This window comes from Lacerta agilis, chromosome 8 (genome assembly GCF_009819535.1).
Source record: "Lacerta agilis isolate rLacAgi1 chromosome 8, rLacAgi1.pri, whole genome shotgun sequence".
Classification (NCBI taxonomy): Eukaryota; Metazoa; Chordata; class Lepidosauria; order Squamata; family Lacertidae; genus Lacerta; species Lacerta agilis.
This window is the reverse complement of record NC_046319.1, coordinates 13,336,416-13,351,483: the sequence shown is the minus strand read 5'-3', so window position 1 is coordinate 13,351,483 and position 15,068 is coordinate 13,336,416. Positions and strand designations below refer to the sequence as shown.

At 49.2% G+C, this 15,068-nt stretch overlaps 1 protein-coding gene across 9 annotated transcripts in view; it reads right to left on the bottom strand.

Moving 5' to 3' along the window:
• The window catches only part of CASZ1 (castor zinc finger 1), a 310,573-nt gene that overhangs the window by 16,492 nt on the left and 279,013 nt on the right, over positions 1–15,068 (bottom strand). For all 9 annotated transcript variants that reach the window (XM_033156194.1, XM_033156198.1, XM_033156199.1 and 6 more), the window contains 6 exons: positions 14,321–14,485; positions 10,113–10,285; positions 7,712–8,574; positions 4,279–4,420; positions 3,384–3,447; positions 1,549–1,712 (listed from right to left, as the gene is read on the bottom strand). In XM_033156194.1, the coding sequence (XP_033012085.1) occupies positions 1,549–1,712; positions 3,384–3,447; positions 4,279–4,420; positions 7,712–8,574; positions 10,113–10,285; positions 14,321–14,485 (1,571 nt within the window). The remainder of the gene's footprint in view (positions 1–1,548; positions 1,713–3,383; positions 3,448–4,278; positions 4,421–7,711; positions 8,575–10,112; positions 10,286–14,320; positions 14,486–15,068) is intronic.

The following is a 15,068-nucleotide window of genomic DNA, read 5'->3' as shown; positions in this document are numbered from 1 at the left end:
TGAAATTTACAAATTACGCTACCCTGGGAGGAGCTGGGAGCCCCAGAACGAGGGCAGAGAAATCATCAGGGGAAAGGAGCCTGCAGAAAGAATCGGGGCAACAATGATTCAAGGGAGAAAGACCTGCTGAGGAGTGAAGTGCACAGAATACACAGTAGGAACCAGGCTCAATTCATAGCACTGGTTTTGATTGCTAAGTCCATAAACTAGGGGTGAAGAATACGCATTGCTCCAAATGTAGTTGGACTCCAACTCCCTCATCCCTGACCATTGGCCACAGCGGCTGGGGCTGATGGGAGCTGCAGCCCCTAACAAAAGCTGGAAGGGCCACAGATGCCCCATCATCCCTGTTTTCATCAGTCTTAATAAAAGCCAGAGCAGCTACTCATGCAGAGACACTGCAGGGAGCTTCGTTTCCAGATAGGGATCCCAGCTCCCATGAGCCTTGTGTCCAGGGATGCGAAATCTGGGGCCCTCCCAATGTTCCCATCATCCCTGACCACCAGTTATGCTGACTCTGGCTGATGGGAGTTAGAGTCTAACAACATTGGGAGGGTTGCAGGCTCGCCATAACCCCCCCCCCCCCCAATTTCTGGGCATCAGGAGGGTTGCCTGCTCCCATCTGAACCTAGCTCTCAACTGAGATTGTATGCTAACATCCTTCACTGGGTGCCACACCGTAATAAATCAGGCCACAGCTAAAAAGGCCTCTTCAGTGGTGGCTCTTTCATTGCACAGCTCCCTCCACAGATATACTGACATGGCGCCTTCCTTACTCTCTTGGAAGGCACCAGAAAAAGACTTTTCTATTTTTGGCTTTAATAGCAATTCATTTTATCTGTTTCCACTCCTCTTTTAGATATATTGGTTTTCCCCCTCCTTGTTTTTATGTAGTGCCTTACTTTTTAAAAGTAAGATCCTGCAGAAATCGCCTGAACCATTATATTCCAGCTCGGATCATTGGTGTGGCTCCTTTTTAATTTCTTTTCACTTGTTTTAAACTTTTTATGATTTTATTGTTTGGTTTTTTGTTTTCATACTCGTTGTAAACAGCTGTGATATATTTTTATGGTACAGTGGCATATAAACATTTTTGGAATGAATGAATGAATGATACAGCTTCTGGCTGTATTTGTGAGCCACCTAATAGTTAAATATGGTAAAATAAAATGTAAATGATTACAGCCTTGGAACTCATGATAATTTAGATTTATGGTGGCTGTGACATTGTGCAACATGTGCTGCTCAAGCATCTAAATGCAGCAGAGGCAGGGCTGAGGTGGTGACAGCCATCTTGAACTGCTGCAGGAACACAGGCAGGCTTATGTAATTATTTTGACAATTTATATACCGCTTCATTACAACCATCTCCAAATGTCTGCTGAAATAAGAAGGTCTTTACTAGGCTCTGTACATGCAACAGGGAACAGAAATGCCCAGCCTCAGCGGGGAGTGCCACAAAATTCCCGAACTGTTTTTAAGTGGGTAATGTTGATATCATACCAAACCCCTCTACACCTTCTAACCTGGCTCAGAACCTGCCCTCACCTGCGCAAGTACATTTTCCAGGGCTCAGAGAGTTTCTCCTGGACAAGAGCCTTCACTGTCTTGCCCAGGTATTGCGTGGCATCACCTGAAGCTCCCAGAGGGCTGCCGTCAGCCTCCACCTTCAAGCCAAGAAGGTTGCCGAGGTTGGGGTTGGTCTGAGACATCTGTGGAGAGAAAGCAGGCGCGGTATGTTAGGAGATAAATCCTGAGTTCGTCTGAGATTATCCCACAAATAAGTTGTGGTTTGTCCTAAAAAGTAACGGAAAAGAACAGGCTTGGGGAGTGGAGTCAAGTGAAGCAAGGGAAGTCCTACAACAACTGTGTACTTGCCAGGGAAGCCTTCCACAACGAGACATTTGGAGTACAACTTCCATCAGCCTCAGCCAGCACAAACACACGGGCCACTAGGTTGGGGAAGGAGACCCCGGCAGTTGTTGAGTAGGTCCCTGCCTCTCTATACTGGTTCCCAGAGCAGTGATGCTCCTTGTTTTAAGGTCTAATAATCAGTGTTTCCCTCGCTACAAAACAGAATTCCCCTCAGTTGTCAGTTATTTGAGAAGCAGTATTAAGCTGCTGCGAGAAATCTGAAGAGGGCTCAAGATCAGATTCTGGAGACCACTTCTGCAGAATGAGTTCCTGGTGCTCTCTGGTGCTACAGTCAGGTTTTATCTGCAGTCAGTAAACAAAACAAAACCGCTTTGAGTGCTTTTTGGTGTGTGTGTGTGTAACGGTATATACAGTTTATGAAAGAAAGGAAAAACACGCCAAATTCTGCGAGTTTCCTTCTTTGGGGAACGGAACCCTCCCCCCCCAACAATCCAAATCAGCAGGTGCTTTGACAGATTTAAAGAAGAGCAGAAAACACACAGTGGCACAGTCCAGCTCGATAATGTGCTAAAAGAACAACTGAAATCCTGATGAGAGAAGGAAATAAAAAGCTTTCTGGGATGGATGGACAAGGGAAGGCAGAGAGAGAGAGAGAGAGAGAGAGAGAGAGAGAGAGAGAGAGAGAGAGAGAGAGAGAGAGAAAATAAAGACAAAGTCACATTGTCCTTTCTGGGGGGTTCTGTGCCCTGGCTGGATCTCACGCTCAGAGCTCAGGGGAAGAAAACAGGGATGCCTCGAAAACTCATCACGCAACAGGACACCGAAGGCTGGCTTTGAGGATACCCAGACTGCAGATGCAGCTGGCTACAGGGGGCACAATTAATCTAGCCAAAGTAGCATTTATCATGTAAAAGGGAAAAAATATATCTGTTGGGTGCATAATTATTCTCCCCTGCCCCAACTTAACAAAAGAATTATGCACTTAAAAAAAAAAAAATCCAGAGCAGTGGCATTTAAGAGTGCTGGAAGCACGGAATCAAAGATTCTGGCTCAAAACTTCAGGTATACCCTGCCCTCCCCCACGCGTGCCCTGCTTCCTACACTCAGAAAAACAACCACCTGCCACCACCCTCAGAAAACTTTCACGGTAAATAAATAGAATTAATAACAGGAAACAAAAGAGGAATTGTCTGGTTTGGAAATTAAAAAACAAACCCCTTTCGGAGGCCTCCTGTTTCCAAAGGGATAGGAGGGTGGGGGGAGAGAGAAGAAGATGTCAGAGGCTGCGATATATTTCTTCAGCCAGTTCATTAAATTAATTCGTAAGCAGTGGCTCTGAAATTATACCCGATGAAAAATGGTCTCAAAATTTAAATGGTACAAACTCATCTTATTAGAGGCAAAACATTAAAAAACAAACGCGTCTCCCCCTCCCTCTCCACCTCGCCACTGTGGCTTTAATTTCTCTTGGTGGGGGGAATGAAAGGCCCTTGATGGATGGCTCTTACCTTATTCATAAGCGAGGATAAAAGAGATGAATTTGCCGAGACTGTGTGGCCATTTGATTCATTACTGGAACACACAAACCAACAGGGTTTAGTTAAGATGTGCATTGGTGAGGGTGGGGGGAATGACGACGACTGCAATTAATTCTCCTTTCAAACTGGGTTCCCCATCCTCACATTCCACCTCCTGGAGAAGGACGGACAAGGTGGGAGCCACTCTCTCCAGCCAGCCATGGTCAAGCTCACTGGCCTAACCAGTCCAGCACCCGAAGACTTGGCTGAGATGTAAGCGGGAGAGTGACAGTTCTTACGTCCAACAGCCAAGTTGTTGTCCTGCTCTTCAGCGTTCAACCCTGTCCTGGTTCTGAGTTACAACAGCACTCCAAGGAAATGAATGAAGGGCGTCTGGATGCCAACTAGGCCAACCTGCCACCTTCCAAGTGTTATGGGCAACAACTCCCATCAGCCCCCCCCCCCAGTTGGCACAGCTGACGGGAGTTGTGGTCCAAAGCACAAGAGAGGGCACCAGGTTGGCAAACAGTGCCTTAAAGAAAGCCCATGGGAGCAGAGGGAGCTGGTTGCCCCGCACAATGCAACCCAGGCAAAACTCTGATGGATTCATTCATACAGCTAAAAAGGGTGAGGTGGAGTTTAAGGGTACGTGAGCCAGGCTGGGGGCCACTGAAAAGCTGCACAAATGGGACTATTGCAAAGACTGCCATCTCCAATGACCTTCCTCCCAGCAGCAGGCCTGGCCACGTTTATCTTAACTGCTCTAGTCAGACTGAGAGGCTTCCGATGATGCCCTCTTCCCCACCCACGCTCAACACAGCAAACTCTTAGGACATTGCCACGTTCCTCTTCGCTATCTCCCAAATCTATCGCTGCAGAGCCTTACCCATGATCCTTCACACTCAGGTCCAAACTGTGCTCCTGCAAGGAATCCTGGGTCATGGTGGACATGGAGCCTAGATTCTCTGTAGCCTCTTGCTTAATCTGAGCTGGGTTAAACCGTCCAGGAGTGGTTGGTTGTCCATTCCCTGCGTTAGAGAGAGAGAGAGAGGGAGGGGGGAGGGAGGGGGGAGGGAGGAAAACCCACAAAGTTTTAAATAAGTAAATAAAGGAAGCCAACTGACAATAACGATCAAACAATATCAAATAATGCACAAGAAAGTTAAAAAAACCCAACAACGGCAACAGTAAGGTTGGAGAGAAAAGGAATGGCCTGAGTCTGCTGGTCAGCATTTATTGCCGGGTTGACGTGATCGGTTCTGACGTCCACCCCGGCGCGGAAATTCTTCCGAGTGATAATTATTGCAAAATTATGTCAAAGTTGTCCAGGCTACGGGCCCTTTAAAGGAGGAGGGCGGCAGGAGCGAGGGGGAGATCTGATGCTCTGCGCAAACTGTCATAACTAATTTGCGGGGCTGCCTCTTAAGCGTTTATTAAAGACTCTGTTAATGCTGAGGCAATGTGGCAGCTTGAGACTGCTAGTCAAGCCCCCTTCCCATTCCCCAATCTCAACGTTGCCTTGGCGACCGCTCCGGCCTCCTCACTGAGCATGCCCAAAAGGAACATCTGCGGTGTCAGGTCTATCGAAACTGACAGCCAATCAGATTGGTTCAAACTGCGCGACCTCTTCCGCCATCTTGCCTTGTCCCAGCCAGAGAGTGCCGTCGCCTGGCCTTTGGGTCTCTACTCCTTGCCCCAAACTACATTGGAAAAATCTTTTATATATATATACACACACACACACACACACACACACACACACATTTTGAAATTGCCTCGAAAGAAGAAGAAAAAAGTAGGGGCAAATGTCCCATAAAGTTACGAAAACACAATGAATAAATAAAAAAAAAGAATGAGGCAGACACAGAGGCAAGGATTAAAAGATGGCAGGGGAAAAAGTTGCTGACAGGAAGATGTCCGCCGGGCTTTCATCCACAATCCCCAAGTGACTAAAATATTAATCTACCCGGAGGCACTACAGCTGACGGTGAACTGCTTCACAGACAGCAAGTGGCATTTTATTTTTTTAAAAAGAGGAAAAATAGTTCCTTCAATGACCTCTCTCTTTCAGGAAAAATAATTTTTTTAAAAGGTTTCTGAAAACTTTGTGCACAGCACTCTGGCCTTTTGGTGCCCGAGAAGGACAAAACGACATCTCCTGCCTCCCCAGCTGACAAGTTGAATCTGACTTCAACAATGGTGACAGAACAGTGTCTTTCACCACACCTGAGAGTGGCATGCCGGCTTAAGGGGGCAGAACAGGCCATGTGGCACATATAGGTCTGTCTTTCATCACCTTGCTATGTGCTCTCTCTCTCCCCACTCCTGCCTCCCAGGCATATATATGCTGCCCGAGGCAGCCTCCTCCTCCTGCCCAACGGGAGGACTGGCCCTCCTTTTGCAGGCCTCCACCTAACCTTTCTATCTGGCCCAACATTTTGTCCTCACAGTCGCCCACCAGGTGTCCCAATGGGAAGCCAGAAAGGAAAGCCAGAGCGCATATTTCAAATACGTATGGAGCTTAGCTGTCAATTTTCCCTGTTTTTGCGGGAAATTCCCTTATTCCAGCGCTGTTTCCCACTGCAAAAGAAAGGGAAGGTTGACAGCTATGGCCGTTCCCCAACGCAAGAAAAAGGAAGGTTGACAGCTATGGTTTGGAGTGTGAATAGAAACTCGTCTATTAGTCTACTGTTGGAAAAACCTTCCCCATTTCTGCCTGTCTCTGTCTCTGTCCACTCTCTGGAAAGAAGTCATCTTGATGAAGAATGCAACAGCAATCTAACTTTCAGTATGACCAGTCTGATTCACTCCATTTGGGCTCGTGCACATTTGCAGCAGGCCTAACAACAGGCCCGTGATACCCAAGCCTCCCTGGCTACAGCTGCAACAGGCCAGCTATGCATCTTTGGCTAGCACTGAGAAAGGCTCCATTAGTCACAGCAAAAGCCCCTAATCTGGCTGTGAAGTGATCGGGCTGCTGCTGCTGCTGCTGCTGCTTCACAAGCAGTGCCGAGATGGCTGAAGGAGAGCTGCTTGTTCCTTCAGATCTAGGAAGTCAAAGCACCCGTTCCAAAGAGGGATCAATGGGAAACTAATCTGGGTAAACATCTCCTCTCCTCCCCACTGCCCCAGAGAAGGATGGCAGCAGAGGAAACTTTTGGCTGAAATAGATGCTTACAAGGAGCTGGCAACGATCCAGGGTTCATGCTGATGTGCGGGAATGGAAGGGGGCCGAGCCAAAGAGTCAGCTGGGGCAGTTTTACTCACCAGAGGAAATGGACAAGTCACTGTCTTGCCCATAAAAGATATAACCCTCCAAAACGTCCCTGACAATTCACAATGTGCTTCTCCCAAAGACCTGGAACAGGTCAGCCATAATGGCGCAGTCAGCTCAGATTGGCATTCCACCATCAAATGCTTCCACCATCAAAGAATGACTGGGTATCCACCCATTTATTTTGCTAATAGGCTTTTGTGTTACTGCTGTATCTCTCCCCTGTCACAGGTCCTTAATGAACCACTAAAAAGGTGGAACTCTGCATCTGGGCTTTGAGGCTGGGATGGCAGCAGATTGGGAAAGTCACTGTGTGTGTTTCAAAACCAAACCTGCTTTTTATCTGGGCAGCTGATCTGGAAAGTAGGTAACAGAACAAAAAGTTATCTCCCTCCCTGTTCCCTTGAACCAAGGTTCGAAACAGGTTCTGGGCCCCCTTCACAAGCAAATCTCAAGAAGAAGCCTCAACCTAAATTTGTGTTTAAGTGTCAGGGACTGGCAGAACGCTGACGAGTGTGCATTGGGGGAAGGGAGCTGGAGTCTGACTTGAGAGAGGGGGCAGTGCTCTGTGGGGACCTGTACCAGCCAGGAAGCAAGAATCAGAGGCAGGGGAAGCTTCAAAGAGGGGAAAAGAGGCAGGCCAGGCAAGTAAAGGGCCAGGTGCTTCTCCACTCTCCCCTGCACCACTGGCTTCCAGAACCAGGAGGGGGTTGAAGAGGGATGAGTAGAGGCAGCTTCCATGCAGCATAGTCTTTAGCTGCATGCGTGCAGCCCATCAGAGGAAGGTACATAAACTGGTGGAGGGAGAGTGGTCCCCAGTTGCTGCAACTGTTCCATAGTTCACGGACATGGGAATAGCTGCCTAGATGCTAAGTCTCCTGAGCTGTAGAACCGGCTGTGTTATCTTTGACAATAAAAAGGCTCCCCACCTTCTCCAGTGTGATGGAGCAACCTGAGTCCCTTCTTTCCCCATGTGTGTGAGATTTCCAAATCCCAACTGGACAAATAACCCCCCTCATTCAACCAGGAGGGCCAACGAACTCACCTGCCTCCACAGCCACCGAGGGCTTAAGTGCTGCAGCAGCCAGCCTGGCCATCATTGGCGAAATCAGGCCTTTGCTGGCAGAGATCCTCTCCATGATGGATGCTGCCGGAGTTGGGGAAGAGGTGGCCGCTGCCTCGCTGGAACCTGAGATGGCATGGGAAGGGGAGCTGGCAGACGGCGCTGGGTTGGTGCCGGAAGCGCTGGCGGCTATCAAGCTGGCGGAGCTGGCGGGCAGCGGGGTGGCGACCCGGCTGGGGAGGATAGGGAAGTAAGAGCCCGCTGTTCCGGGAAGTGCTGCGTTGGAGAGCGCCAGGGCCAAAGGGATATTGCTCGGGAGGGCTTGAGAGAGTAGGCCGGGGATCTTCGAAGCCGTCGGCATGTTGTTGGGTTTGCTGGAGGCCTGCGAGGCCGAGAGCTCTGCCGCTGAGGAGGGCGCTCCCGGGACGATCAGGGAGACGGAAGACTGCTGACTGGTGGGGGAGGCACTCAGGCTGGAGTTCTTAGAGCTCATGGCGGAGAAGTCAATGAGGTCATCGTTGCTGGACTCCTCCTGCTCGTTGTCCTTGGCCCCCAGGAGGGAGGCAGGCAGGCCCAGCACGCCCGAGCTGCGGATGTGGCGGCGCTCGTGCTTGCGCTTGTGGGAGGTCATCTGGCTGGTGGAGGTGAAGGTGAAGCCGCAGCCGGGCCGGATGCAGTGGAAGTGGTTTGTGGCCTTGCTGTAGACGCAGCCTTCGTATTTGCACTCCTCGTACTTGTAGAACTTCTTGAAGCCATCCTTGGCATAGGCGTCGTCCTTGATGTGGTAGCTCTTGTGCTTCTCGATGTCACACTTGTTCTTGAAGGTGAAAGTGCAACCAGGACGCCTGTGAGATGCGACAGGGGGAGCGGAGGATCAGGCACAGAACAGGGCAGGCATTCCTATATCTGAGCAGAAGTACTACGTAGAGCAGTTCGATCTCTGCCCGCTACCCCAGATCTTGGCTTCATTTTGGAAATCACTATACCAAACTATGCAGATAGCAACCAGGGTTAAGGAGCAAAGCTCACCATTGCTCTCACAGGAACATGGGAAGATGCTTTATACTGAATCAGACCATTGGTCCAGTGAGATCAGTACTGTCAGTGCAGAGAGGTAGCGGCACTCCAGGGTTTCAGACGGGAGACATTCCCAGCCCTATATGGAGACGCTTCTGGGGATTGGAACCAGGTCATTCTGCATGCAAAGCAGATGCTCTGCCATGGAGCTACCCTTCAGGTTCAAGTGATATGCCTCAAATACAAGGAGGTCTGAACTAAGCCTTGGTATAAGAGAGATTCCTGATTTGTAACTGGATCCACCTCCCTGCCACCTTATTTTCATTCTTGGCCTTTCGTTTGTTCTCTCACTTTCTAGTATATGATTTGTTTTTTTTACATGAATTAATATTTTTGCAAAATGTTCCTGTCTCTGGTACTTTATGCCTAGATTTATTTTTTTCCCATTTCGGAGTCCCAGCAAAAACCTCAGAGAAATCCACATGTACATTTCTGTCACTTGGGGACAGGAGAATGAAATGGTTAGGTTGTAGCCAATACTAGTCCTACTCAAGAGTAGACCCACTGAAGTTAATGGACAGGACCAACTGAGCTCTATTGATTTCAGTGGGTCTTCTCTGGGCAGGACTTAGCTGGAGACAACCCACAAGCTGTGTTTGTGAATGAGCTGCCATAGCTAGGAATATTCATATTACTCCATGGGTCATCCTCAAGTGGTGTACATCAGGAATGAAGAATCAGTGGCCCTCCAGATGTTGTTGGACTCCAACTCAATTAAGTCCAGTTGTTGTTAGACTCTGGGCTCAAATCTAAGTGTTGGTTTTGACCTATAAAGCCATATGTGGCTCAGGACCCAAGTACCTCAACAACTGTTTCTCTCCACATGAACTGACTTGGACCCTGCAATTGTCATCTAAGGCTCTTCTTTGTGTGTCCTCTCTGAAGAAGGTCTAGAGGAGTGGCAACATGAGGGTGGTCCTTTTCAGTGGTGACTCCCCACTTGTGGAATGCTTTTTTCAGGGAAGGAAGCCTAGCACCTTCTTTATCTAATTTTAGGCACCAGGCACAAACTTTCCTCTTTACCCAAGCTTTTGGCCCACAACTTGAAGGGTTTCAAGTAGTTGTGGCCTCTTTTAATGGGGCAGGATCTGTAAGACCTGTCTTTCTTTGGACCAGCATGTCCATTAGGCTTTTCTTGGTTGTGTTTGTTGTAAACAAGAGCTGCCATCACCGTTGGTCAGCATGACCAACTGTCAGGGATGGTGGCCACTGTAGCTCAACATGTAGCCCTGAAGGCCACCAGGCTAGAACAGAGTGATGCCCCCGGGGTAACCTGAACTCTTTCCCCCTTTTGCAGAGAGCCCACCTGCAATGGAAGTGAGTGGTCTTCTGCCCGTAGAACTGGCAGTCCACCGTGCCACAGTCCTCCGTGGCCCGAAACCGCTGGAATCCATCATTGATGAGCTGGGTGTTCTTCTTGTGGAAGTTCTCATGGGTCATTACGTCAGAAGTGCTGGTATAGACTTTGTTACAGCCCACCTGGTGCAAAGGAACAATCAGGAGGCGGGGTGAAGGTTGGGGAAATGAAAGAATGACATATAAGCTCACCTGAGAGACGTTGCTGGGGAGAGAGCAGAGAGTTTAAAAAGGACAGGAGCATTTCCACCTGGGAGAAATACCATGACTTCTGAAACTTTCCTGCCTGGCAGCAGAGCAAAAGGGGCAAATATTCGCTCCAGCTACACTTACTTAGGGCATGGGGGTGACAGAGAGTATGACATGGGAAGCTGCCTTATATTGTGCCAGGCTATTTACCAGCCTAGGCCAGTATTGCCTACTCTGACTGGCAGTAGCTCTCCAGGGTCTCAGGCAGAGTGAGGTCTTCTGTATCACCTGCAATCTTTTTAACTGGAGATGACTGGGATGGAACCTGTGGAACTTCTTCCTGCAAAGGACGTGCTCTAGCTACAGGGTCCCTCTCCCAAAACAGCAAGTGGGGAAGAGGAGGAAACAGTCCTAAAATCATGGTCTACCCCACTTAAGGTAGAGGAGTTGGAAGGTCAGGCTGGCAGCTGCTGGATCAACCTGGTCAGCTTCCAGCAAGTGGGTCTGGTTCCATAGCCCAAGATGAGCCAGCATGCCAGCCGCTTAACGTAACAGCAATATGTAACAGAGGCAGGCACACGTGATAGTTGTGCAGGAGGCAGTATGCCTCTAAATCCCAGCTCTTGGAAATTACAAGAGTTGTTGCTGCACTCAAGCGCTGCCTGTGGCCTTCCCCGGCGTCTGGTTAGCCACTGTGAGAATGGCCAGTGAATGACCAGCACAGGAGACTTGGCTACCCTATCAAGTTGGCCACGGGGAATGAACACCCTTTGTCATCTGCTTTGCTATAAACCCACAGGCGTGATGTGTGTGTGTGTGTGTGTGTGTGTGTGTGTTGGGAATGGAATGCTGAAACCCTACCTCCTCCCTCGGCTGTTCCTGGGCAAAGTGAGCTAATTTGCCATATTGAGTAAAATTCCAGTGGAATCTGACAATGCCACCGTGCCCGCCAAGAGCGCTTTCGCCCTCTCCACCACCTTCTGTGTGTCATGTGCCAACGCCTGCACCATCTCAGAAATGAAGCAAATCAAAACACCCTTCCTGTCTCCCACCCCCACACCAGCCCCATACTCCTGGTTCGGTTCAGCTTGGGTTGATTCAAAGAGGCAGTAACAAAACATCTGGAAAACACCCGGGGGGGGGGAATTGGGGGGGGCAGGGGAGAGAGAGAGAGAGAGAGAGAGATCCAAAGCGATTCCCGATAGAACATGGGCTTCTTTCCACAGTGACACCTTGAAAGAAGACAGACCCGGCCGTGGTGTTAAAAGGCAAAATTAAACAAAAAACTCCCCATGAATAATTTGCAATGGGGCTCTTTGTGCTAAAGCATGAAAAATGTCCATTGGTATAAACAACTAACTGAATTTTGTCCATGCCAATTATGGACATAAAGGTGGGGGGGGGAGGGAGAAGAGGGCCAGGCGCAAATACTGCTGTTTAAGAGATATTTGCTCGAATTGGGAACTCGTCCTGTTCCAAGGCCTTTTCTTCTTAACATGGGCATTGGCTTCGGGCAACCCTTTCTACCCAATCCCACAGAACTCCTTCCGCACAAACGGTTCTGCTGCGAGGCAGCGGATCCCATTGTAGGAGTGTGCTCTCCGTTCACATGGGCTAGGCCTGCCTTTGCCAGCTTAGTTTCCTCCCAGAAGTTGCTGGACTCCCTACTCCCATCAGCCCAAACCAGGCAGGCAGGAGTCACGGATGATGGGAGTTGGGAGTCCAGAAACATTTTGGAGTTATCCTGGGCTGGGGAAGACAAAGCCAGGCCACTTTTTTCAGGGTAAGAGGACAGCGTAGAACAAACTCAACACCCTCCTGTGGCCCTCCAGGTCAGTGCTGATCTTCTCATTGAGGGGACCTCATAAGCTTCCACAGAAACCCATAAGAAGGGCCTCCTGGATCAGGCCATGGCTCATCTAGTCCAGAATTCTGTTCTCACAGTGGTGAACCAGATGTTTGTGGGAAACCTGCAAGCAGGACTGGAACACCAGAGCCCTCTCCCTGCCTGTGGTTTCCAGCAACTGGTATTCAGAAGCAAACTGCCTCCAATTGTGGAGGCAGAGAATAGCCATCGTGGCTGGCTGGTAGCTGTTGATGGCCTCCTCCTGAGAACCCATGTGCTTGGTAGAAACAAGAGTACACTCAAGGGCTAAATCCCCCTTGCACAGGTAGGCTTGGTGATGGAGGGATCTCTCCACACCATGGCTCCCCTCCTGACAGCCTGATTTCCATGGCTGCAAGAGAGCCTGAAGAACAACAGGCTGGCTCCCGTTGTTGCTGGCCTAAAACGTCCACCATCTCCCTGACCACTGGGCATGCTGGCTGGGGCTGATGGGAGCCCAACACCACCTGGAGGCCACAGCTTCCCCACCCTTGGCATATGGCTTCTGGAGATGGGGTGGTTGCAAAATGGTTGGCTTTGGAAACCCCCCTTGCAGTGACAGGCTGCTCCATAATTCTCGCAAACCTCTTTTTCCCCCGGCAGTGAGAGAGCCAGCTTCCTTTCTTCCCTTCTTTCTTTTGACACTGGGCTGTTATTAATATTTGATTGGCTTAGCAGCTGGCTACAAAGGGACAAACGCGATTGCTAAAGGGCAGGCCTTGCGCAGAGAGGTTGTATATCAACAGAGCAACGCGGCAGTTCTGATGGCCTCTCTGGCTTGAGGAAGGAGCACCCTGGAGAGAGACCCCTAGAGCTTGACCCTTCCATCACTCCTACAAAGGATCTGCCCGGATGTGTGTAAGGGGGAAATATCAGCTCTCCACTCCAAACTCTGGCCTTTCCCCCACACCCAGGAAATGTGCCTGTCCTGGGTACACAGCGGAACGGTTTATGACTCTTCTTGTCAAAATTTGAGTGGGAATGGAAGAAATAAAGCAAGGTTTCCCATTGTTGCCTATGTGGCACTCATCTGAATAAAAAGCTCTTTAGCAAAATGCTCCTTTTACTCATCTTTGGGTTGACCCTGATAGGTGAGCCTAGACAGAGAGATTTCTGCCCAAAATCAACCTCCTGGTGAAACAGGGATCTCTCAGAAATCTGTGCCTATAAACGGGGTTTCTCGGTCTGCCTTCTGTAACCTGTGGCTATACAGATATTCTTTATTTATTTGATTTATACCCTGCCCTTTCTCCAAAAGGAGCCCAGGTGACAAACGTATCAGTAGCATTATTTTTAAAAAAAACACCTCAAAGCAATCAAAAGCATTTCAAAAACTATTAAAATCAATCACATAATTTTGGCCACTGTGGGTTGCCAGAGATAGAAGGTTGTGGCTAACAAGGTGTTACTCAAGAGTAGACCCACTGTAATTAGTGGACACATGTTAGTCAAATCCATTAATTCCAACGTAGTGTATCAAGTCTGAAGAAGACAAGCACTGGACACAACCCAATCTCTTTCAGACATCAAATGTGTGGCTAAACAATGACACCTGGGGCACTATGGTTGGGGAAATCTCTTCTAGATCTCCTGATCTCATGAGCTGGCACAATAGGCTGGCAAGCTGAGCAGCCTCCCCCAAAGCAGCTATGGAGGGGATCTATTAGTATCTTTAAAGAGAAGAATCCCATTATGAATCCTCACAGCAACATGTTCGCTCCATGGTGGAAGATGACTTTTGCACAAGGAATCATAGGAAGTGGCCTTCTACCGAGCCAGACCATTTGTCCATCTAGCTCAGTACTGTCTACACTGGCTGGCAGCGCCTCTCCGTGGTCTCACCAGCCCTACCAAGGGAGGCTAAGCATTGATCTTTGGATGATGCAGGTGCTCTACCACTGAGCTACAGCTCCCCCTCCCAAGGAATCTCTGGACCACACGCCCCCCTCTCAGCTTACCTCCAACCTGGAAATACATGCCACGCATGAGGGTTGGTGGCTCTGTTAAAATATCCATGCAGATACTAGCCCTGGGGGTCCCTTCACTCTCCCTGCCACTTGATGGCAGGAGCCCAGCATCATTACCTGCATGCAGTGGTAGTGTGTGCTTTTCCCATTCAGGTGGCAGCCGTGATAGTAAACGCTGCAGTCGTCAAGTGGGCTGAAGCGCATGAAGCCGTGCTGGAGGGAATTGTCCCGCTTCTTGTGCATGTTGTAATGCCGGATCACATCTTGCTTGCTTGTGAATCTCTGAGGGGCAAGAGGAAGACACAGAAGAGGTGAGGCAGGGCTAGGAGCAGGGAGGCAGGGGCAGATCTTTGTCAATTTCAGTTTCTCTTTTTTCTTCTTCTGTGTCCATAGTTTGGGTTGCCCAATTTCCACAAGTGTTTATGATTTATTGGGCTGTACCCAACTGAGTTAGACCCGACCCATAGAAATCAACAGTCCCAAGTCAGTTTCACATCCTTTAATTCCAATGGGTATATTCTGAGCAGGACTGAGACTGGGTAAAACCCAGTATAAGCATTTTTTTGGTAAGCAATTCCATATGAGACAACACACTTTGGTACATTGTTTTCCCTGATACTTTGCGTGGATTTCCCCCCGCAAATACATTTTTATACAGAGTTTGGGGTCTGCAAAATCTGGAGAAATGCAGCGTTTGAAGGATAGCTGTCTTTCCATTCACACCTTGGTTTGGGAAGTGTGGAAGAGGCAGTCCCACATTAAACTGTGAAAGCTAAGTACTACTTGAGGCGGTGGGGCAACGTGAGTTAGGGGACGGCCTTTGGAGGAAGAATCCCTTTCACACAGGCTCAGCAACTGTGCACTT